This window comes from Ceratocystis lukuohia (genome assembly GCF_044167205.1).
Source record: "Ceratocystis lukuohia strain C4212 chromosome Unknown Supercontig1_pilon, whole genome shotgun sequence".
NCBI classification, from domain to species: domain Eukaryota; kingdom Fungi; phylum Ascomycota; class Sordariomycetes; order Microascales; family Ceratocystidaceae; genus Ceratocystis; species Ceratocystis lukuohia.
The window spans coordinates 3,129,770-3,151,718 of record NW_027263520.1 but is presented as its reverse complement, the minus strand read 5'-3'; the positions used below and the strand labels follow the sequence as shown (position 1 = coordinate 3,151,718).

At 49.6% G+C, this 21,949-nt stretch overlaps 6 protein-coding genes across 6 annotated transcripts; 2 read left to right on the top strand and 4 right to left on the bottom strand.

The window, feature by feature from the left end:
• Positions 1 to 1,082: 1,082 nt before the first annotated feature.
• Positions 1,083 to 3,703, bottom strand: HOO65_010784 (Dentin sialophosphoprotein; the record flags this gene model as incomplete). Its single annotated transcript, XM_071005447.1, has 2 exons — positions 1,083 to 1,900; positions 1,978 to 3,703. The coding sequence occupies 2 exons, from the start codon at positions 3,701 to 3,703 to the stop codon at positions 1,083 to 1,085; spliced, it is 2,544 nt and encodes an 847-aa protein (XP_070862606.1).
• A 1,262-nt stretch (positions 3,704 to 4,965) lies between these two features.
• HOO65_010783 (uncharacterized protein) lies at positions 4,966 to 5,913 on the top strand (the record flags this gene model as incomplete). Its single annotated transcript, XM_070999800.1, has 1 exon — positions 4,966 to 5,913. The coding sequence occupies one exon, from the start codon at positions 4,966 to 4,968 to the stop codon at positions 5,911 to 5,913; it is 948 nt and encodes a 315-aa protein (XP_070862605.1).
• A 303-nt stretch (positions 5,914 to 6,216) lies between these two features.
• HOO65_010782 (Increased rDNA silencing protein 4) lies at positions 6,217 to 8,306 on the bottom strand (the record flags this gene model as incomplete). The annotated part of the gene is made up of 2 exons (XM_071005568.1): positions 6,217 to 7,880; positions 7,979 to 8,306. The coding sequence occupies 2 exons, from the start codon at positions 8,304 to 8,306 to the stop codon at positions 6,217 to 6,219; spliced, it is 1,992 nt and encodes a 663-aa protein (XP_070862604.1).
• A 1,886-nt stretch (positions 8,307 to 10,192) lies between these two features.
• On the bottom strand, positions 10,193 to 12,739 carry HOO65_010781 (Anaphase spindle elongation protein 1; the record flags this gene model as incomplete). The annotated part of the gene is made up of 3 exons (XM_071005463.1): positions 10,193 to 12,249; positions 12,306 to 12,570; positions 12,629 to 12,739. The coding sequence occupies 3 exons, from the start codon at positions 12,737 to 12,739 to the stop codon at positions 10,193 to 10,195; spliced, it is 2,433 nt and encodes an 810-aa protein (XP_070862603.1).
• Positions 12,740 to 16,893: 4,154 nt separating this feature from the next.
• Positions 16,894 to 18,136, top strand: HOO65_010780 (Nicotinamide/nicotinic acid mononucleotide adenylyltransferase 1; the record flags this gene model as incomplete). The annotated part of the gene is made up of 4 exons (XM_071005914.1): positions 16,894 to 17,062; positions 17,161 to 17,251; positions 17,420 to 17,758; positions 17,797 to 18,136. The coding sequence occupies 4 exons, from the start codon at positions 16,894 to 16,896 to the stop codon at positions 18,134 to 18,136; spliced, it is 939 nt and encodes a 312-aa protein (XP_070862602.1).
• A 1,523-nt stretch (positions 18,137 to 19,659) lies between these two features.
• HOO65_010779 (putative double-stranded RNA/RNA-DNA hybrid binding protein) lies at positions 19,660 to 21,438 on the bottom strand (the record flags this gene model as incomplete). The annotated part of the gene is made up of 1 exon (XM_070999799.1): positions 19,660 to 21,438. The coding sequence occupies one exon, from the start codon at positions 21,436 to 21,438 to the stop codon at positions 19,660 to 19,662; it is 1,779 nt and encodes a 592-aa protein (XP_070862601.1).
• Between the last annotated feature and the right edge of the window lie 511 nt (positions 21,439 to 21,949).

Here is a 21,949-nt window from a genome sequence, read left to right as displayed (position 1 = left end):
GCTGGCTAGTTGCGTGGATATTGCTCTAGACAGTCTTTTCTAATTGCCGGGGGAGGTATGGGTGAAGTTTCCTTCCTTCCTTCATTTCTGCCGCTCCATGATCTACCGTAACACTATAAAACATCACCACCCTACTTGAAAACTCTTCCCTCATCTCTATTAACGAAGGGCCGGCCTTCCTGAAGTGGCAGCTGCGACGAAACCTGTCAAGTTAAAAAGAAATTTCAGATGCAGAGAAAGGAAGGAAGGAAGAATGGAAGGAAGGAGGTTCCGATTTCTGGACATTGCAACCTTCATTTTTTCTCGTGGTTGGCTATCGGGCTAGATGAACCAATGGCCAGGGTTCTTCATCTGGTGATGGGGAGAGCATAGTTCCTCGTAATCTTCCTGTATTCATGACATAACTGATTCAAACATACATCAAGAATTCGGTTGCAACATTACTTCTTGTCTCGTTCAGCCCCGCTCTTTCTTGTTCACTATGTTTAAGGCTAGCCAGAAGAAGAAGAAGAAGAAGAAGTACGTTTACGAGGACAGCCATTTTCTATGCTCAGGGTTCTATTCTGCCTGGGTGCTACTAGTAAAGGAAAAGGAAAAGTCAGGACAGGACTACTGGCTTGTCTTGTCATCTTTTGCCTACTGGAGAGTATCTGGCAAGCGGTAACTTCTGTAATTTCATCACCAAAAAAGAAAACCAATATATTCAGCTCTCCCCAAGAATAGCGCCATGCTAAGTCCCTGAACTTCTGCAATAAATTTCTTTTTCCCTGGACTTCCGGACTGTCTGGGCTGGGGCCCTTCTCTACCAGGAAGGAAGCCACTAGTCACTTGGAAATCCACACTCAACAACACCACGATCAAGAGCCACTGGAGTAGCCTAAGATGACGTCATCTCATTGGTATTTTATCGATAAGCAGCCACTGTGTGTTATAGAGCATAGGCAATCAAATCCATGAACTCGCAGGCAAAAGTTGATGCACACTGTAGCAGCTCAATAACTGTCTGGCTTGTTGATAAAACGTTGTCCCCAACCGAAAAAAAAATATTGCCCCTTCTTCCATGGCCGACTGCTCCAGGCCTTTCAATGCAACAGCCGGCGGGCAATCATAATACCGCTTACGTCCCAATTTTGGTCCTTGAACGGCGATGTCACTTTCATGTGACGTTTCCAATCCGTATCGTTCCAAGGGTTCAAAATCTTGGCCCACTCCCAGTAATCCGGATACCAGCCTGCACTTTCCCAGTCTAGAATTGCCGTGATGAGCGTCGTGTCCGGATCGACTAGGATATTGCCAGGTGCCAGATCTCCGTGAGTCAGCACCTCCTTTTCGCAGTGTGGCAGATGGAGTATTTCTCTAGTCACTTTCGGTTGCGAGGTTGGTTCTAGAGATGGGCTTTCCATGCGCTGGCTTCGCCGCATGAATTTACATTGGTGTGCATTGAGGTAGCGCTGCTCAATACGCTCCCGGAAGATCTGGTCATTGAAGAGGGGCGGATTCGGATCATCATGGTCACCGAGCAGCGGGTCAAATGTGTAGCCGCCATCCATTGTTACGTACTTTTGCTCGGGAAAATGGCCTTCGGGTCGCTTAACATTGCGCATTTCCTCGATGAGAGCCCAAATATCGCGACATACCCGCAGCTTGGTCTCTTCATTGAGCTGCGACCACACATCGCTCAGCACCACACCAGGGACTTTGGTCATGTAGATGCGGCCATATTTTCCGTAATCGGCATGGACAACCTTCGGGACCGTAATTGACGGGCAGTGTTTCGCGATAAAACCCATAGCTATCTCCTCGTTCAAGCGCACCTTTGATCCCTCTTTTAGGATATCTCCATTTTCACATAGGGCTACACGTCCTCCTTTGGTGTCGACAATAGTCTCGCCTTCGGCAACTTGAAGAATTCATGTCGTTAGGTTATGCTGTTGTCTAGAGTCAAGGGGAGTATGAAATGGATATAAAAAAACTTACAGGACTTCTTATGCTTTAGGCTTTGCTTCTTATGGTGCTTGTGGGACTTGTGCGACTTGTGATGTCGATCCTTTCTGCTCCGCTGCGATTTGTGCCTCTTTGGAAGGTGTTGAGTGTGAAAGCTGGCCAATGGAAAGTTCAAGGGCATGTCCCATTTTATAGCATTCTTGGCGGCAGCAAAGCTCTCAGGATCACTAGGAGTCCGGTGGCTCGGTTTCCTCTGCAATTCGCCGCTATTGCTAGCATTTTCAGCTCCGTCACTTTTCGTAGCCTCGGGACTCTGTGTACCCGAAGGCTTGACGTCAAAACCTTTTTCTGCAGGGCTATTTTTCGAGATAGCTTCTTGGCCTGCCTTTCCATCACAAACTGTGCTTCCTGTAGCGTTTGCATCATTAGCAATTTCTGTTTCTCCAGTGGCGGGTATTTCAGCAGAGGCCATGCTAGCGCTGGCATCTGCTCTGGTAGACTCGAGCATTGTGGCTACTGTTGTGCCACCGTCCTCATCAGCCCCGCCTCCATCCCGGGTCCTTTTCCCTTCCTTATTCGTATTCCCCTCAGCATTGGTCTGCCCATCCTGTTTATTTTCCGGGGCGTTTTCCCCGTCCCTTTCTGCATCACCGCTGTTTTCTTCGATGCCGCTTTCACCCCCTCCTAAAATGTCGGCGGAAGCGTCAGGGCCACTATCAGAATTGTTAATACCACCATTAGACTCGCCTTGGTCAGATTGAATGGTATTCAACCCTCCGGCAGCCTCAGGTGTCCCGGGTGCCTGGGGGTCGACCGGTTGCTTATCAGCAAGCACCTTGTCGCTGTTTTGCGCCCCAGTCAGCTCGGGGCCAACGGCCGTAGCATTATCCGGGCTGGTATTTTCTGGCTCGACATTGTCAGCTGCATCTGCGTCTCCATTTTCCAAGGCAGCATCGCCAGGGATGCCATTGTTGAGGCTACAGTAGGCGTCTGATGAGACAGCCGTCTCTACCCCGACTTTGGCCTTATTTGTGATCTTTACGCTGGCCCGACTCCCGGCCTGGCCTTCGTTCTTTTCCTTAAACTCAGAAGCCCTATCGTTAGTCATAGCCCTTTCTTTAATCTTGCATGGGATCTTTGCCTGACTTACATGTGGAGGAGACCCTTCAGGCTGTGTGGGAGCAGCGCTAGGATCAGCGCATGGCTCTATGGGGTCGCGGGCGCTAGCTAGGTTAGAAGCGCCGGGAGACTGGCCCTCAACTGAAGCCGAAGCATCAGCTAGGTTTTCAAAAGCATTTTGTGAAACTTTGGACGATAACAATGGCGAAATTGAGCCTTCGGGCTGGTCTTGCTGGACATGAGGTTCTTTGGACTGGCCATCATCTCCAACGCCGCCGTCGTGCTGGCGGCACTGCTTGGGGTTCTCCTGGTCGATTTCAGGCGACATAGTAGGCTTCGTCCTGTCAGAAAGCTCCCGGCTCTCATCTTGAGACTGAGAATCTGTATATTGTGCCTGCGACGGACATTTGTCTAGATAAAATATCACAGATATTGTCCCCAGATATACTAGAATGCGCACAGGGACTGGAGCATAGCAAATTAACATGCAAAGGAAAAAGATTCCCAAAGCAAGGGAGCCAATGCCCATCTCTCTAAGCTGGATTGAGTCCATATTTGAGAGTAGGCTTGATATTCTCGAGAACATCAACTTCAGGGTAGAGAGCAATAGCGTCTTGAGGACTTGGGTGACGGAAGACATGGCGATTGAGAAGAGGCGATAGAGAAGAGGGCCGAGGGGAAGGAAAAGAGAAGAAAATATAGACAGAGAAGGCACGAGTTTTGAGATATTGCCAAAATCGCTGTTGCCTTGATTCTATCCCATCTTTTTTATGTATCTCCGTCGTGCTCCACCAACAACTTCCTTCTACTTTTTATCTGATTTTTTCATCTTCCTGCCCTTTTTTTCATGTGCTACCAAGCCCAAACAACCTCCGTACTTTTCATTTGGGCAGTTGCTGCAAGCTTCTACCTGCTTCTCTTTTGGACTATGCCGCATGTCGCGATTGCACATTTTTTTTTTTCCATTATCACTACCTCACTTATCAGGCATCCCTAGTCGTCTGCGTACAGTATCAGCAATGCCTTCTGCTTACTTCAGCCTAGCTTTTTCCCTATGTGGACTGCTCTATTTTGTCTATGACGTCATCATCTTGTCTATTCGCACAATGTTCTGCACAATTATTAAAGAGCTTATGGCTGAATAGGCCTTGCACGCCTTGGTCTTATGTCTTTCATCACAAGGCTGGCCCCGCCTTCGGCAATCTCTGCCTTCCTTTCCCGGCCCCGGCGTCTGGGTCTTAGTAGGTTGCGTGCGTATGCATGTGCGTGCATTTGTGCACCCACCAATGATTCATCTCGACTTCTGCCAGCCTCATTTACTAATTAGCCAACCAACAGAAGCCTTTCTTTGCCATTGGTGAGACGAATAACCCTCCCCGATCAAAGCTTCCGGAATAGCCCCCCCCCCTCGCCCTCTTTTCGCAGTCGACTAGCTAGGGCGCCAAAAATAAGCTGTTTCATCCATTACACCAAATGCCGGTGAATGCTACCTGGCTTGCTCATCTTTGATAGCAAGCTCCATTAGCTTTCTAGCTTCCACACTAGCAAACGCGCCGCGTCTACACCATCATCGCTTTTAGACACGCCAACAATCATGCAAATCTGGCTGGCCAGGTCTCGAATGACTCTACAGCGACTAATAGTCTTGCATAGAGCCATAGGGGAAAGCAAATAGTGCCAGCGCCGCCAGCAAATTATGCATGTCGGGACATGTGCATACGGGGGCGGGCGTTCGCTCTTTTCCTGGCTTATTTAATGGCCCGTCTGGCCCTTTTTCGCTTCCTTCTTCTTTCCCTCCTTCTTTCCATCATTATCATTTGCCGTCTTTTCCAAAGTATATAAGACTCCTCCACTCCATCGCCCATCCTTTCTTTTCCTCTCCTCCAATCGTCTTCTCCCAAAATGATCTCAGCCCTCTATTCTACAGTTCGAAATGTCGTCTATGGCTTAGACTCCGATCGCCAGGACATCACCAAAATGGACCCATCACGATACGCCTTTCAATATATGTCTGACCTACACCTGGAACTTTGCAGCCAATACACTACCTTTGAGTTTCAGCCCACAGCCCCATATCTTATTCTTGCTGGGGACATCGGTTATCTGAATGATCCTCGTCTCGAGGAGTTCCTTGCTGCGCAGACTCGTTGTTTCGAAAAGGTGTTCTTTGTTCCTGGGAACCACGAGTTTTATGGTGCTACCTATGCCGAGGGCATGCGCCTAGCCCGTGCCATGGCCGGCCGTCTTGGAAGCAATTTTGTTCTCTTGCAACAGGACCGCACCATTCTCACCCTACCAAACTCCCTGCTGTCATCATCAAGCGTAGGGTCAAGTCCTAAGCGCCGCATCCACGTGCTAGGGTGCTCGCTATGGTCACACATACCGTTGGAGAGCTCTGAAGCCGTCCGAGCTCGTATCCCAGACTTCAACAAGATCGAGGACTGGTCTGTCGAGGCTCACAACCACCTCCATCGCTCAGACTTGGCTTGGTTAAGAGGGGAGCTCACTGCACTGGTGCCAACTCTCAAGCCCCAGGACCGCGTGTTGGTCATCACCCACCATGCGCCTATTGCTGCCGGCTCTTCGGCCCCTGATAAATCCGGCTCACCCATCAGCTGCGCTTTTTCCTCGGATCTATTAAAGAGTGGCCTAGATGCAAAGGGCGTCACAGCCTGGATATACGGCCACACACACTACTCCAATTCCATCACCCAAGGGAATACGACGTTGCTGGCCAACCAACGTGGCCATGTGTTTCCTGAGAATGACGATGGCTTTGAGAGAAGTAGTAGGAGACCCGCACCAGATCCAGAGCACAGATTTGATCCGGAAAGGACTATATGGCTGTAAACAAGCTGGGGCTATCTTTCCTAAAGAGCCTTGCGCAATCTTACAGCCCTGGGCTAGCAACGATATGGTCCTTATTAATTGTTGGTGTTGGTCTTGATCTTAGTTTCCATAGCATGCGCCTGTTTCATCTTAGCTTAAATTCTAATACTATATGACATTAATAACACAACCAGCTGGAATTGAAGCCCAGCTTTATGAGATCGCGTTGTGTGTGATCTATATATCGCTTTATATACGTAAATATCAGAGAAAGCATCCGCTTTGTTCTCGTTGCTCTCACCAGTCTCCCCCCCCTCCGTTCTTCTAGTCCCTTCGCTTCCTATGCACATTCCCATGTCGATGTTCATGGTGTTTCCCATGCGCCGGTTTAACCCACACCGCCTTTGCTGTGTCCCATACGCTCTTCTGCACACGATGCGGGATCTTGCGTCCTCTTAGGCGCTGATCAATAAGCCACATACCCACCACGAATTCCTGCTTATTTAACGCTCCGCGCATTTGCCGGTCAACTAGATCCCATACCTCTGCTAGCTCATCGTATGGAAGCCGCGACCGGCGCCACAGCTCACGCACGACTACATTAGCGACCAGGTCACGCTTATCATCCGAGGCTATTTCAGTAGTAGAATCAGTGGGCGTAGATTCATCTACTGCCCCCTTAGCCCTGGGCGGAGCCGTGGCCTTCATCCCTGCCGGTGGTTTTGGCAGCATGCTCCCAGCAATCGATGCAGCTATAGCCGCGGGTTCCAGCACAGGATACACCGAGTCGACCAGATACGCCCCACGATTGCTAGCCCACAGAGCCTCATAGCGCTTGCGTTCGCGCTCAGTGACCTCCTCCCTCCAGCGCTTACGCGAGCCTTCGTGGTGGCGGTGCTTGCCCTTGGCTCCAATCTTTGTTAGGGTGTGTTTCTTGCGTCGTCTCTCTGCATTGTTTTCGTCGCTTCCGTGTGGCCCGTGATCATTTCGTAGGGTTGGTAGAAGATGCGGTGACCTTTGCCGTGATGCTGCTTGCCCCCCAAGGGTAGCTGGGTGGTGCTGTGTAATAGCGCTGGAAGTCCCAGTGCTACTAGGTGTTAGGCGCTTCGCGGCAAGGGCAGAAGCAAGCATAGCATCGGTAAGGGAGTTCAGAGACATGGCCGAACTGTGTTCGTTTAAATTATGGGTGTTTGAGCCGGTGTAATTTCTCCGTACTTGTGGGCCAGGCGAGCTATGAATGCTGCTGACCGAAAGAGTTTGCCTATGGTTAAAAGTGTGAGGCGGAGAAGCCGTTTCTGGAGAGCTGCTCCGCCTTGATGATCCTGATGGCGAAGGAGCACGTGGCCTTGACAAGTTGCGGGAGAGTGGAGGTGTTGGCGGTCTGGAGGCTCGCTGCCGATGTGTCACTGTGGCTTTGAGAGCTGCTGCAGGCGCTGCTTGGAATAGCAATTCCTTACTACTTTGAGGTGTATGTGGTCGGCTTGGAGACGGGCTTGTGCTGACATGGCGCGCTGCTACAATCGCGGGTAACTTAGAGTCCCTAGTTGGTTGTGACTCGGGAGATTTAAAGCCATCTAGAGAGTTGCAAGGACTTGTAGGCAGAGCCATGAGCGAATGTCTTGTCGGTGCACGTTTTACTTGATTCCGGTTCCATTCAACAGTCTCGGGTTGCTTATTCTCTTCAAACATGCCAATAAGAGATGTTGTAGGGCCGATTGATGAAGTATCCAAAAGCTTTTCTTTTGACGACGACAAAGACTCTGACAAAGACACCCTAGAAGATGCATTTTCCCTCTGCATAACTATCGAGCTAGGCCGTCTGCGCCCTGTACTTGAAGAGGAATTAGAGCCCACAGACTCGCCCCTCTTTGTAGCCATGCCTTGTCGGACGGCTACTGACGGCGATGGGCCCGGCGATACAGCACGATGTGCAGCCAACGAGGCGGCAATATACGACGGCGACTTCGGATCTGGTTGGGCTGTTGCCCCTGGGGATACAAATACCGCACCCCAGGCAGCACTGCAGACCCAGCGGCCGACCCTGCTGTCGACGCAACAGTCGTCACAGATGCACTAGGAGACGCACATCGCGGGGGACTTAATCCCGGATATGCCGGGCTCCGGCCAGCCGAAGAAGTCTTTGATGGTAGTGTGGGTGTCCCAGTGCTTATGTTGGCGGCTTGCAATGCAGCCAGGGAGCCAGGCTTGCGTTGGTTGTCTAGTGACGTATCTGAGGACCTGGAAGCAGATTTTGCACCACGTCCCGAGACAGTCGTTGTTTGGGGCTTCGGCTTCGGTTTCGGCTTGGGCTTCGGCTTTGTAGACGGCAGGGGCGATTGAACGCGAGATTCGGCGGCTGAGGATGAGAATGCAAGACTCGCGCCCTTGAGGGCAGCTGCAGCATTGTTCGACATGGTAGTAAGTCTTTTTGTCAGCCTGCAGTAACTCTGATTCAGCGCGACAAGCCTAAAGCCTCAAGGTGATTAGAGACGGCTCAGTAAGGAAAAGCGAAGCGAAAATAAACAGAAAAACAAGATTAATCCCAAAAAAGAAAAACAAAGAAATAAAAAGCGACTTAGAGAGCGAGCGAACAAGACGGCGGTAGCAGATCAATGACGCAAAGGTCTTGGACAAGACGGGCTTCATCCGGTTCCAAACGGCATTCTCATTATCAAAGAACGAAGGTAAATATGCTGAGGCAAAACAGTAAACCGAAAAGCCAAAAATCAATTAACCATACGCCATGAATCGATGTGAAGAGGAAGAAATTCAAGCTGGATTGGATTTATGTTGGAACAAGGCCTTAGCTCCAGCCCACCAAAACAAGGCGCTCCAAGGTGCAGGATTTCGCTGCTGTCTTCGTGCCCTGGTCTGTTCTAAATATAGACAGCGCGACTGCGTACACTATTGAACGCTGGCGTTTTTGGTGGGCATCAAATTTAGTGAAACGATAGCGTCGACATTGAAGATATCGAGAAGAGATAGAGACAGAAACAAACGAAGAAAGCCTACATCCAGGATTACTTTAGTGGCTTGCGTCAAAAAGAGAAATCTCCCCATCTGGGAATCGAACCCAGGTCACCTGCGTGACAAGCAGGTATGATCACCACTACACTAATGAGGATATCGGTCGCCGAAAACAGTCACATATAGCCGGGCCTATATAGGCTTCCTTTGAGCGCGGCGGTTGTTTTCCGAAATGATACCATTCACTCGCCTAGAGCCGGCGTCCCGACTGAACTCCTCTTCCGTGTCTTCCAATACAAGAGCCTCACCAGGAGCCAAGTCATGTCCTACCAGCTAGAGACGGCGGCGGAGATTTTAACAAGTGCCATAAGTGATGGGAGCACAGCTACCCCCTTGGGCGCAAGGCCTACAACCAGCCAAAAGAACGAGACCACTAGTGAACATGTAACCCACTACCAAAGCTGTAGAACCGAGAGTTTGCAGACAAGCCTCTAAAAACAGATAACTTCGTTCAGCAACTAATCCAGCGCCGTTTCATCTTCGCGATCCCGATATACGTAAAATATATCCAAGCCAAGGGGCCGAACATCCCATCCAGAACAGGCCATCCTTCACCACTTGATATCGATGATTCCCATGGGCGTCGAGGACATGCGGTTTAGGCTCAGGTTCAAGTATGTGGCGACTCAGCTGCTAAAAACGATCAAAGGAGAAGAAAACTTTGTTTTGACAGGCAGTTCAAGGCTTCATTTCATAGACAACAAATGCGGTGAAGAAAAGAATGCTAGGCCATGATATCTAGAAACAATCCACAAGAAAAGGGAAAAGAACAAACATCCCATCAAATCCGCCAGAACTCCTCTTCCCAGGTAAGAAACTAAAACAACCAAGACTCCCACAATAAAAAGACCAATAGAACAGATAAATATGCAGGGGAAGACAAGAATGAAGGAGACCAAGCTAAAGCATGCCCCAGCAAGAGATAGAAACAGATGAAACCGAGGAGGTCAAAGAAGAAAGGAAACACGGTACATTACCGCAAGTTGTAAGTGATACAAGAAAATAACAAAGCCGCTATACGCACCCGAGGCTGGCAACGAAAGAAAAAAAAAAGAAATACAAGGAAATATGAGAACGGAAGCAACCGTCCTCATGAGCCATAGGCTTACCTCCGCATTGTCCGGCACTAGCCCAACCTGCAACTGTATATGTATAATACAAGAACATGTCCCAGCCATGGCGAGCCACCCAGCCCACCAAGCCCAAATATAGACCGTAGAATGAAACTAGAAAACACTCCATGTAGATAAGACAGACCCCAAGGGAAATCTGTCTAGAAGCTGTATCCAGCATCCTCGTCCGTCCACTCTCCCCCAGAAGGAACTCTATTGCCATCAGCATCTACCAGCACACCATGGGTGTTTACCGGCTGAGGAAACCCTCTAATGCGCTTGTTACCAGACGCACTGCTAGAATACCCTCCCTGTGATCCATTAGAATGGTAGCTTGCGTGAGAATATGATGGGGCATGTGACTGTGAATGGGCCTTCATATCTTCTATACTTCGATTCATAGCAAGCTCCTCGGCATAGCGCTTTCCCTGAGCAATCCGGAGCTTAGCATAGTAAGCATCCGAGGCATCCGGCTCGGGCTCGCTAGTATCGTCGTATGTCTCCCAGTTCTCTGATCCAGAGATCTGTGTTGATGATCCGGAAACTTGACGGGGACCCCCAAGCAAAGAATCAGGCCTTGAAGAGGTTGCTGAGGAAGATGATGCGTATGCGTATCGAGAGGCATTAAATTGTGATACTGCCATTATGGATGCTGACGGGGGCCCAAAAACATCCTCGGTTTCTACCGACCTCACAATGGATCCCGTCATGTTATCGTGGAGACCAGCTGCCTTGTAGGGGTTCATAGGTGTCTCAAGTCGTGGAGGGTCGCGCATCTTTGGTGGAGGCGCTCTCATGATTGGGGCGTCTCCGTGTCTTAATGTACCAGCTTCAGCACGTGAACTCGGACGGAGAGCAGGTGCTCGCTCAGGAGAGCCCTTACCATACTTGAGGTTCGCTAGCGGCGCTCTAGCAGGGATGCGTGTCGGGCTGCCAGAGCCAGAACGACCAATAGACCCGGGAGCAGTAGACGCAGGTCTAGGTGGTTGTTGTGGCTGTTGTTTCGCACCCGCGGCAGTCATCTTGGCAGCGCCCCGTCCAGCAGATTGAGCGGTGGTAACAGCGGTAGTGTTGGTCTTGAGATTTCCCATAGAGATGGCTTTACTAAGGGGACGTGCCTTGGCGGTCGATGATGCGCTGTTAGACGGCATAACCGGAGCACCAGGTGTCTTTGGCCGCGGCTGCGAGGCGGCACCCTTTCTTCCTGTAGACCCAGCCTCTTCTTCAAGGGTATCCAAGTACCGCTCACCCTGCACTAGGAAGGGGACAGAAAATTCACCCTCATACTTCTCGAGAGCCTTGCGAAGCTCTGCAACAACCTTGGGAAGCTCTTTCGCAATACGTTTGCGCATCTTTTCCTCACGCAAAAGCTTTCCAGGGTCGCGGCGTTCGCCCTTCTGACCCCTCATCATCAATCTCGAAGCGTCTTGGCTAGACTGGGCTAGCTCCTCCTTTTGCGCTGTCAGGTCTTTATGTTTGTCGATGAGAGTAAGCATGGGCGCCCGTTGTTCACGAAGGCACTCTAGGCGTGCAATTTCGCGCTCATGAGCATCAAGAAGTGCATCTGAGTAGACATCTGAAAAAGCAGGTGTAAATTCGAGCATCTCATCTTCGGAAAAGTAGAGCGCATCCCATAATTCTTGTAGCTTGCAACGAGCATCCTCAACGAATAGATGCAGGTTTTGGCGCTTAAGCTCGCTAAGGCGTGACATTTCGTCTTCGAACTCGTTGATCTGGCGCACGCCACAGCCACGGTTGGCATTAAGGAAGGCCTTCCTCTCTGCCTCATCTACGCCTAACATAGACCACATGTTTTCCACAGACGCCTTGAGGTCGTTAAGATGTTTTTCGCGGGCCTTCTTCTCGTTTAAAAGCTTGTCGTGCTTCATTTCAAGGCGGTTGAGATCTTCTTGGTGCAAGCCAAGTTGCTCGGGTGAGTCCCGGTAGTGTTTGACGATAGCGCTGTCGGTCTGCGCTTGGGGGGTCCCTAGTTCAGCCCATAGGGAAATGATTTTCTCAGAGAGACTCTGTACCGTTTGTATGCGCTGTGTATATTCGTCATAGACGCGAGTGAACTCAACGTCCAACTTGTCAACGTATGACGGCGACAGGTCGAAATTAAGTGGCACTGGGGCTTTGGGGTTTGTTGGGGGCAACGGAATAGAAACAAATGTTGGTTCAAGATGAGAGGAGTAGGATTCCAAGGCATCGGCCAGTTCTGCAGATAGTTAGTATGAGGGAAACGACAAGATCGGCTGTGCATGACATTCTTACTTTTCACCTGGGCAAAGCGCTCTCTGTGGATTCTATGAATCTGCTGGTGCTTCTCGTGCAATACCTTCAAGCACCTGACTAGAGGGTACGTCACTCTCAGCCCGTCATCTTCCTTTTCTCTAATAGATTCTTTGCCATCCTCTAATGACGCCTCCATTTGGCGAATGGCTGAGATAAGTTGCTGGGCCTCCTCAATGAGATCCTTCTTTTCTGAGTTGACCTGCCGCACATGGTTGTTTAGGGTGTCGGAGAGAGCAGCGAAAAGCTGTAAGCGCCAAGCGTCAGTTATAGCTATGAGACAAGGAACAGTAAGAAAGACGTACCTCGGTTTCTCGAGCCTCACGATCATGACTAGGAACGCCAATATCGTCAAACAGGCCATGTAGCTGCTCGATAATGCTATTGACTTGGTGGGACAAAAAGCTTGCGTCCATTTTTGACAGCAAGTAAGAGCCACCTTGGCCGGATTCTTAAAGATAACAGATAAAGCGAAAGGGAAAAAAAAGAGGGGGTGGATAAAATACAAATGAGAGGATATCAACGGCGCGTAAACAGGGCGAAAGGCGATTGAGGCGATCGAGATATGCGTCAAGTATCAAAAGGGTATAAATAAAGTAATTAAAATAGAAATATCACGACGGTTTTTTTCTTCAGCCTCGTGGAGGTGGCTCGAATGCGGTTCGTAGGGCTTATGAATATCGATTTGAGCCTTCGTTCTGCTAGAGGAAAGAGCTCGGAGGAACAGGCAAGGAAACAAGCGAAGCGATGCGTTTGAGGGGGAAGTTTCCTTTGTAGAAGGACAGAAGCAATGGAAGGGAAGTTGCCCAAATCAATCAAAGGAGAGATAAAACTAGAGGTGCCAAAAAGAATTCAATCGTTAAAACCGTGGAATGCAAAAACGAAAGCAAAAAAAAACAAAAACACAAGCATGGCAAGTTCGTCAGGAACAGGTGGGATTTTATCTGCCTTTGGCTTCACGTTGTTGTGCTCCCTCACAGAGCAACCAGCTAGCAAGCTACAACTCCGTTTAAAGACCTTGGTACCAGTCCGAGAAGCAAGCGAAGTTATTGATGCAAGAGCAGGAAAACGCAACAACCAAAAAGTGGCTGTTGCTATGGGACAAGAATGTAAGGGGAGGTAGTTACCCGCTGATTATTGTGCTTTTGAGGAAGCTAGTAGAGGATAGAACGATGCTTCGAGACGCCGAATTTTAAAGCAATTGCAATGTTGTTTACAAAGTCCAAGAAGGGAGTATGTATACAAGACCAAGATTAAAAAAAAAAAGAAAAAAAAAAGTATCAAAAAATAGACGCCAGAAAAAGGAGGGAGAGAAAGAAGTAGGTGGAAGCAGATGTTGCTCCTGTATGATATCAGGGCTTTTTTATTGTTGTGCTGATTGCTGCAATTTGTCGTTGTTTGTTTTGTTAGTGGTCTACAAAAAAGGCCGGTTAAAGTGCTGCAGTTCAACTGCCAAGGTTCGTGGCGGTTATGTCTGACGATTGGAAAGGAAGCACGAGGCTTGTGTCTTCTTCGAAGCGTCGCGGAAAAAAAAATTAACGAGTGTTGTGCATAAGGTAGTAAGGCGAAGCGAGTGACGAAGAAGTGCAGTAGAAAAGAAAAAAAGAAAAAAAAGAACGTGTTCAAAGCTTCATTGAAGGCCAGGCTAAGGTTGTCTTGATAGTAAAGGAAAGACGCTTAACTGCATTAAAGAGGAAGACTCTGAATCAGAATCAACACCATGCGTTCCTTTGTGATGTTTTGTACCTCAAGCTGCTTAGATCTTTGCAAGGCGCAAGTTTTTTTAGTTGTCATGGTAACCGATGACCATAGGGGGGTGGTCACATTGAGGCAGGGGCCGTAACTGTTTAGCTGTGATGGAGGTGGTGGAGTAGCCCTGGTAGTGTTTCACGTAGATGAGAGAAAGCTTTATCGATAAATTTAGGGTCTACGTTCTTATCGATAAGAAAATAGGGTTATATGTAAGTGCTGACATCGGAGTGATCCGGAGCTGAAAAAGGCCTGACAACGTTTATCTGATTCGTGCTATTATACGAGCTAAAAGCTGCTGCATCAACGTAAGCAGTAAAATTTCGAGATGCTTTGCCAATCCTGTTTGCGAGTCTGACACTGAATATTCCAGCATCTTCTTTTATGTAGCTGCCGTGGCCTGAGACAAGTGATGATGTCATCAAGAGGCAGTGCAGACAAAAGCGAGCTCGACGGTGGAAAATAGGGATATGAAAATCGTGCAGCTGGCAGGAAGACTTGCTAACTAGCTTCAGGGCTTTGTTGCTGTACTGCGTGTGGTGTGTTCGCGCCTGTTTCTAAATTCTTGCTTTTGAAACCTGATGGCTAAAACCTCCTTTACACCGATAAAGGAGTCCGGCATAGGTGAAAAAAATATGGGGCGCTAAGTGGGGATGGCTTGAAGCTGGGAGGTAAAGACGACCTAAAGAGGAAACATAGCACTGATACCAACGGAGCAATGGATGTCAACTCACGCAAGGAAAAGCAGATGCAAACACAGGTTCCCCAATTTCTATTCCTGCCTCGCTCCTTGAACGGATTCCAAGACATTGGACTGGGGCGATTCTGTGGGTGTGAGCCTGTGGCATGGGGGTCATGGGGGAGTCAATATTCCCTAGTAAAGTGTTGGAGTAAACGCATCTAACGCATGCATATAGATACATGTGCACATATCTGTGCATCTGCAGACCTAGATATTGCATCCCGCTTCCTTGGCTGTGCTGCCACTACTGTCTTGATAGCTGTTGTGCCAAGGCAACCTGGTGCATGAAGACGATGGGGGCTGCAGGCAGCAAATCCCACCCAGCCCATAGTTGCCAGTATTCGGTCTTTGTCATCAAAATATGCATCGCATCGCGTCTTGGAAGTTGGTGTCCTCATTAGTGTGCTTGTCAGGCCCGATTCGAATATCGGAGTGGCCTGAGGGAAGCCGTTTTATTTTTTGTTTTGCTGTCTGGGACCTGAGCCTGGCAGAAAGAGGATCAGGGAGGAGGAAGATTATATTGCAAGCGCATGAGCACGCCACGCCACGTGGAATATTGCGTGCCCTGGTATTAAGGGCGCCGAGAGGAAAGAAAGAAAGAGATTGAGAGAGTGCGGTGTGTGTGTGTGTGTGTGTTTGTACACGTACACCTGGCAGCTAGTAATCGGCCGGAGACAAGTCTTACGGAACAGATATGCATTTTGATTCTGCTGATGAAGCAAAGACAAAGTCCATGGGCTAGAGCTATGCACGTGCTACTACAAAGTACACAAGCTGATCGTTACAGACGGCCTGACCTGACGACGCAAAGATAACAAGGCCAAGTAAGATAGGCCATGCCCTAGTAGCACTCTCTTCTCGACTTAATGGCGTCGACGCCCCGCCCCCTCCCTGGACATGTACTGAGTACTTACAGCATATGTGGGGCTTGCATGCGCTTTCTTGTACCATGTACCTATGTGAAGTTGTTTCTCTTTGGTTTCTCGAAGAGGAGCCCCCAATGGCACAGGAGAGTATCAGCATCAGTATCAGTATCAGTAGCACAGCGCCAGACAAGACAAGACAGCAAAAGACGGAGAGCTGTCTCATGCGATAGATGTGTTTCGATTGCTCTACTGTTTGGAACACCTTACACTAGATACGGGCAAAGAATGGATAAGATATAACGAAGCCTGTCCTGCCCGTCCTCCCGTCTTGGCTGGCGTTCTTGCTTTTTTATTTTTCTTGTTTTGTTTTCTACTCAAGCTGTAAAATAAGAAAATATATTCCTATCAACGGGAAGACGGAGCGAAAAAGACAGGCAGTTCGTGGAGAGTCCTAAAGCTGAGTGTGCATGTGTGTTCTTTTTTCTTTTTTTTTTTCCTTTTTTTCTTCTTTTTTTTCATCTTTTTGAGTGCTGCCATCGTCACAAGCCTTTTGGCGGCTCCAGCGCCTACGTTTTATGGAATATTTTTTACTGTATTTGTTTTAATTATCTGTATTTTTTCTGGCTTCTCTTCTCCAACTTCTGCTCTGCTCTCCTTCCTCCTAGCTGGCGATCTAGACCCGGAACGGTATATATCTCCCCTGGCTTTCCCCTCTCTTCGTCCTTTTACATCTCAATTGCCTCATTCACTTCCGGGGTTCCTTTTCTTTTTTCTATTTTTCAAGTTCAAGCTTCAGCTAATACATGTCTTTTGTCATCTCAAGAGATACGCCATCCACCAATTAGTAGTAATTTCGCTCGATTCTCGCCCACCCCTCGTTACCGCCTATATCATAGCACTGGCGCCTGTATTTTAGCTACGCTACCGCCTGAAACCTGTGCTCTTCTACTGCTATTTGTCATCGGCTGCTCTAGAGCCTTCAGCACTCGGAATACCACCGGATCTCGGCCAGCGCATTGAGGTCTACCAACTGGCCCAATTTAACCCTCTCCTCACGACCCCCTCCTCTACCAACCCTATATCAACTCTATTTTCACCTACTAGCCAACTTGTTTCTACCTCTACTTGTATTTTTTGTTCTTGTCGTCCCTCTCTCGCACACCTTCTCACCGTCTTGACACTGCTGGTCTGCCCTCCAGCCCCCTTCTGCGCAATGGCTTCAAATGCTGCTGCTCACCATGCCGCCTATGCCACTCTTCCTCCACCTCAAATCCCCGCGTCGCAAATGACCCTCGAGACCTACCAGTTTCCAGCCCATCGCCTGCGGACACGATTGACCGAGCCTAACAAGACGCCGCTGGTGCTGGTTGCGTGCGGAAGCTGTGAGTTGTGCCTTGTTTCTAGCCCCTCTGCCTGTCTCCCACCACTATTCTCTCTAGCCGAGAAAAATCATGCTGACGAATTTTTTTTTCCCGCCTAGTTTCGCCCATTACGTTCCTGCATCTTCGCATGTTCCCTATGGCTGCAGACTATGCACGCCATGCAAACACCGAATTTGAGGTCATTGGAGGGTAAGACGGCGCATATGCATTCTTCTCCCCTCTCTCATTCATCGCTGTTTCGCCGACTTTATGGCCCTAGAACGGGTCATAAAAAAAGCCGCCCTGAAGGCTTCCCCTCCTCTACGATCTACTGCCTAAGTAATAATCGCACTACTGACACTACACCTCCAAACGCAGGTTCCTATCTCCCGTGTCCGATGCCTATAAAAAGGGTGGCCTTGCCCCCAGCCACCACCGGATAGTAGGTCAAATCGCTCCCGCTTGTCACATAAATCAGTATCTCTATGTGCTGTACAATGACGCAATCCGCCAATTCGATACATGCACACTCCTCTGTATTCCTTGCACATGCATCCATACCCAACTGCCCCCCTCCACTCCCAAGCTTATTACATCGAAATCTAACCCTTTTTCCGTTTCCGCCGTTTCCCTCCGGCTACAGAGCATGTGTGAAGCCGCCGTTCCCGACGAAGAGTGCGGCGTGACCGTCGATCCATGGGAAGCCCTACAGCCAGAGTATGTTCCCACAGCACGCGTACTTGACCATCTTGAAGAGGAAATTTCGTGCGCCCTACCCTACCCAACGGCGTGCTCTCAGCCGACGGCAAATCTTACGTCAAGCCACGCATCGCCCTACTTGCTGGCGCCGACCTCGTACAGACCATGTCAACCCCAGGCGTTTGGGCCCCTGAGGATCTCGACCATATCCTCGGTCGCTTCGGCGCTTTCATCGTTGAGCGTTCTGGCACTGATATCGAGCAGGCCATTGACAGCTTACAGAAGTGGCGCAAGAATATTCATGTCATCCAGCAGGTCTTCCAAAATAACATGAGCAGCACACAGATCCGTTTGCATATCAAGCGTGATATGAGCGTGCAATACCGTAAGTCCTAGTACCCAGGCCTAATCTCAAGTCCCCATAACGGGTTGGCCTCGATCGTATATATCACAAGACCTTGGTGTACCCGTGCGTATCCTTCACATCCTTTACGTACATGCTAACCAACCAATCTCCTTGTTAGTAATTCCTGACGGTGTCATTAAGTACATCTATGAGCACGGGCTATATCAAGACCACAAGAACTAGTCTTTTCTTCAAGAGTCGAAAGCCCTTAAACTTGGGCTTAGTCTTGAGAAGGTTCTGGTCCCTCTTGATTGTTTTTGTTTCTTCATCCCCTTGTCTTTCTCTTATCTTGGGCAAGCTATTCGCGCATGTTGTATTCGTATGTCGGTGCCTCTTTTTGTTCTATTCTATTCTATTCTCTGTCTGCTTTGCTCACGGCACTTTCTGTCGAGAGCATATCTCACCCGGCGTTCTCGTGGCGTTTTGATTTCGATCTTGTTTTGTTTCCAACGTTCAAATGATGGATACGTACTGTCTCGTCCCCCGGCCATGGGATTTTACCATCTCCTGTTTTGTTTGTCTTTCCTTTTGTATCTCTACTCTCTCTCTCCCCACCCAACTTTATTGTTTTTTCCCGCTCTTGAACAGCGCTTACCTCCATTATCTTGCTCCTGTTCTCGACCTCTCCAGTCCGTTCTTGAGCTTGACTTTTTGTGGATGGTCCAATTCTCTCTTTACCTATCTCTTCCGCCATATAATAAGCGACTTCTCTAATAGAGCATACCTTGTAAACTGTGGATATACAGTTTTCTGCGTGATTCCAATTTATGCCACATTGTATTCCTTGACTCGTAAACACATATTTGCGTGTTGATCGGAAGGCGAGCGGCCTGTGAACTTGAACTTGAATATATTTAAAGTCTACAGGAACCACGGAGATCAAATGACGCCGGATGGGCTACTAGACGACTGACCCAGACTCGTGCTTACATATGATTTGATTTGAATATATTTAACGTCTACTGGAATCACCAAGGTCAAGCAACGCCTTGAAAAATCGCATATTGTATTGTATTGTATTGTATTATTTTACGTCTACCTACCAATTATTTCGCGGTAATACGACGGCATATTCCGGACAGGAGCCGTTGGCTGATGTCAGCTTCCCGTGACTCCTCCTGGGCGGTCAGCAATTGCAGGTTTGCTTGGATTTCGAGCGCCTCCTATGACTTTTTAGGGTCCGGCGCTTGGGCCAGGATGGCTCTCTGTCCAGCATTGCCCTAGGGCGTGCCTGCGGGGTTCCAGGTATTTTTGGTCTGCGACGACCGCGTGTAATCTAGTCTAAAAGGCCGCCGGCTTTCAGCACGGGGGGTAGGCCCCGGCAGAGTACAGCGGTTTTGTCCTTCCGTATGCATGGCTGCTGCCGCATCATTTTTAATATTTTTCCCGTTCTGCTGGTGGTTGGAAGCAGAGCTCCCTCCACACCTTCTCACGGAGCCCTCCTCGACATCTCCTTCCTGTCCTGCGAACGTTTCCTCCTCCTATCTCTTCTCTCTTCCCCTTCCATTCTCCCTCAACTTCGCCCTCCTCGTCCCCTTCTTCGTTGTTGCCCTTGCTGTCGTGGAGTTGGTTGTGTCATCCTAGGCTGCCCTTGTTGTGGTCGCTCCCCTGTAGTCTGCGGTGGCAGTGACCTGCCTCTACGCGTTTCTTGAGGGGGGGTTGCCTCTGTGGTGTCCAGACAGCTCAGCTCGGGCTCGGGTTGTTGTTTCTCTTTAAGGAGCATCAGGTTGCGGCGAAGCACGTTGGCGACATAACTTGTCGCTTTCGTGTTTTTAAGGAGCTTGTCCGCGAACCTTTGGCTCCATGGTCTGGGTAGTGCCTTGCAGGTCCACCAGTGTCCTCGTTCCTTGGCTTGGTTGCAGGCTCTGCATCCAAGTGGGCAGTTGTGTCCCCATCGCTCGTGGTATCTGTCGAAGTCTCCATCGCCAGTTCTAGCCGCGAGGATGTGGCCCAGCTCTATTCTAGTCAGCCCTTTGTAGCGGGAGTTGCGGAAGGGGGGTTCAGTGGAGACGCCGGTTCCAAGCGGACGGTATCCTTTTTGTTCTTTCCACCACCCTTCGTAGTCGAGACGTAGCTGGTCTCTTCTCCATCTCCGTGCTCCTGCAAGGCTGAAGCGGTGTTCCGTTACCAGTCCCTGGCTTCCTAACTTGGCCTGGGTATCGGCTAGCTCATTGCCTTTGATGCCCATGTGTCCTGGGACCCATAGCACTCGGGCGAGCCTTCCGGGTGTCTTGTCTGCCCAGGCTTTTAGGATTCGTCTGGTTTCGTCTACCGCTTCCTGTGATGTGCTGTTTTTGGTGGCTGCATTTCGGAGTCGGTCCACAACTCCTCTGTTGTCTAGACACAGCCAGATTTCTCCAGCTCCTTCGCGAGCTGTTGCTCGCTTAGTTGCCTCGAGAGCGCCAACTGCCTCCGCATCTGCCACCTCCATCCACTTTCCTAGAGCTATGTGGTTTGCTTCTTGGGTAGCTCCGTCTTCGATGATAGCCCATCCTGCGCCCGCGTTGCCACTTGCATCTTTCGATCCGTCGGAGTATGCGATGAGCGTTCCTGGTAGGGTATTCTCTACCTCTGCCTGGTGTCGCTTCGCTTCCTCCTCTTTGCTGAGCCACGTTCGGGGCGCCATGTCCGGTCCTTCCAAGAGCGGCCTCAACCTAGTGTGTTTCTCCATTTGCGCTGGGAGGAGTTTGCGTAGCCTCGCCACCACTGGGTTGAAATTTGGCCCTCTCAGAATGTGCCTATCATCTAGTGTGTGCCACCGTATGGCTTCCCTCCTCTTTTCATCCTCCAGGAGGATTTCGAAAGGAGGAATGCCTGCGGCATGGTGTAAGCATTCCCTTGGTGTCGTACGGTACATGGGGAGAGCTGCTCGGAGGCACTTCCTCAGCGAGATGTTCAGCTTCTCTGCTGCCTCTTTTGTTGTCTCTAGCCCAGACCAGGCGCTCGCTGCAAAGAGCGCTTTGCTCACGGCGCAGGCCCGTACCGCTGTGAGCATGCTCTTTGTGTCTGCTCCTTTGTAGCAGCCGGCTAGATACCTCAAGCCATTTGCCAACCGGTTGACACTCGCAATGACCTTTGCGATGTGCTTGTTGAAGAGAAGACTCGAGTCCAGGTGCAGTCCGAGCCATCTCATTGATTCTTTTGCCGGGGTCGGTTTGTACGTGCCTAGGCCTTCCACGGTCACGGATGGGCTTCCTGCAATCCTCCTTCTGCCCTTGATGTGTAGAAGCGTTGACTTTCCCTGGTCTATTTCTAGACCGTTGAGCGTGGTCCACTCTACCACTTCCTTCATGATGACTTCGATTGAGCTGCAATTTTCTGCGAAGTCTCGCCCACTGACCACTAGGGCCCCGTCGTCTGCATATCCCAGTAGCGGGGGGATGTGTTTGAAAAATCGCTTGAATTTGAATTTGAATTTGAATTTATTTAACGTCTACTGGAATCACTAAGATCAAACGACGCCGGATTGATTACCGGACAGAATTAACCCTCTGCAGGGCTGACCACAGGTTTTGGGCGAGAGAAGCTCGTATGCTCCCAAGCAAGCTTGTTACTCGTCTTCCACCTGTAGTCGTCAGAAACAAAAGAAAAAAAAAAAAAAAAAAAAAAAAGGAAATCCCCAGATATACCCTAAGCCCAGAAGTAGTGGGGCTAACCCCCAACTTCCCCACAAACATTCGTTCCTCTGAAAAACCTGCCACGCTTCCTGAAGTCGTGAAAATCACGAGAGCAAGACGGCGACGTCCAGTGCAGCCTGGGAAAACCCCCAAAGAGAGAAAAAACCAAACTGTGTGAGCATCCGA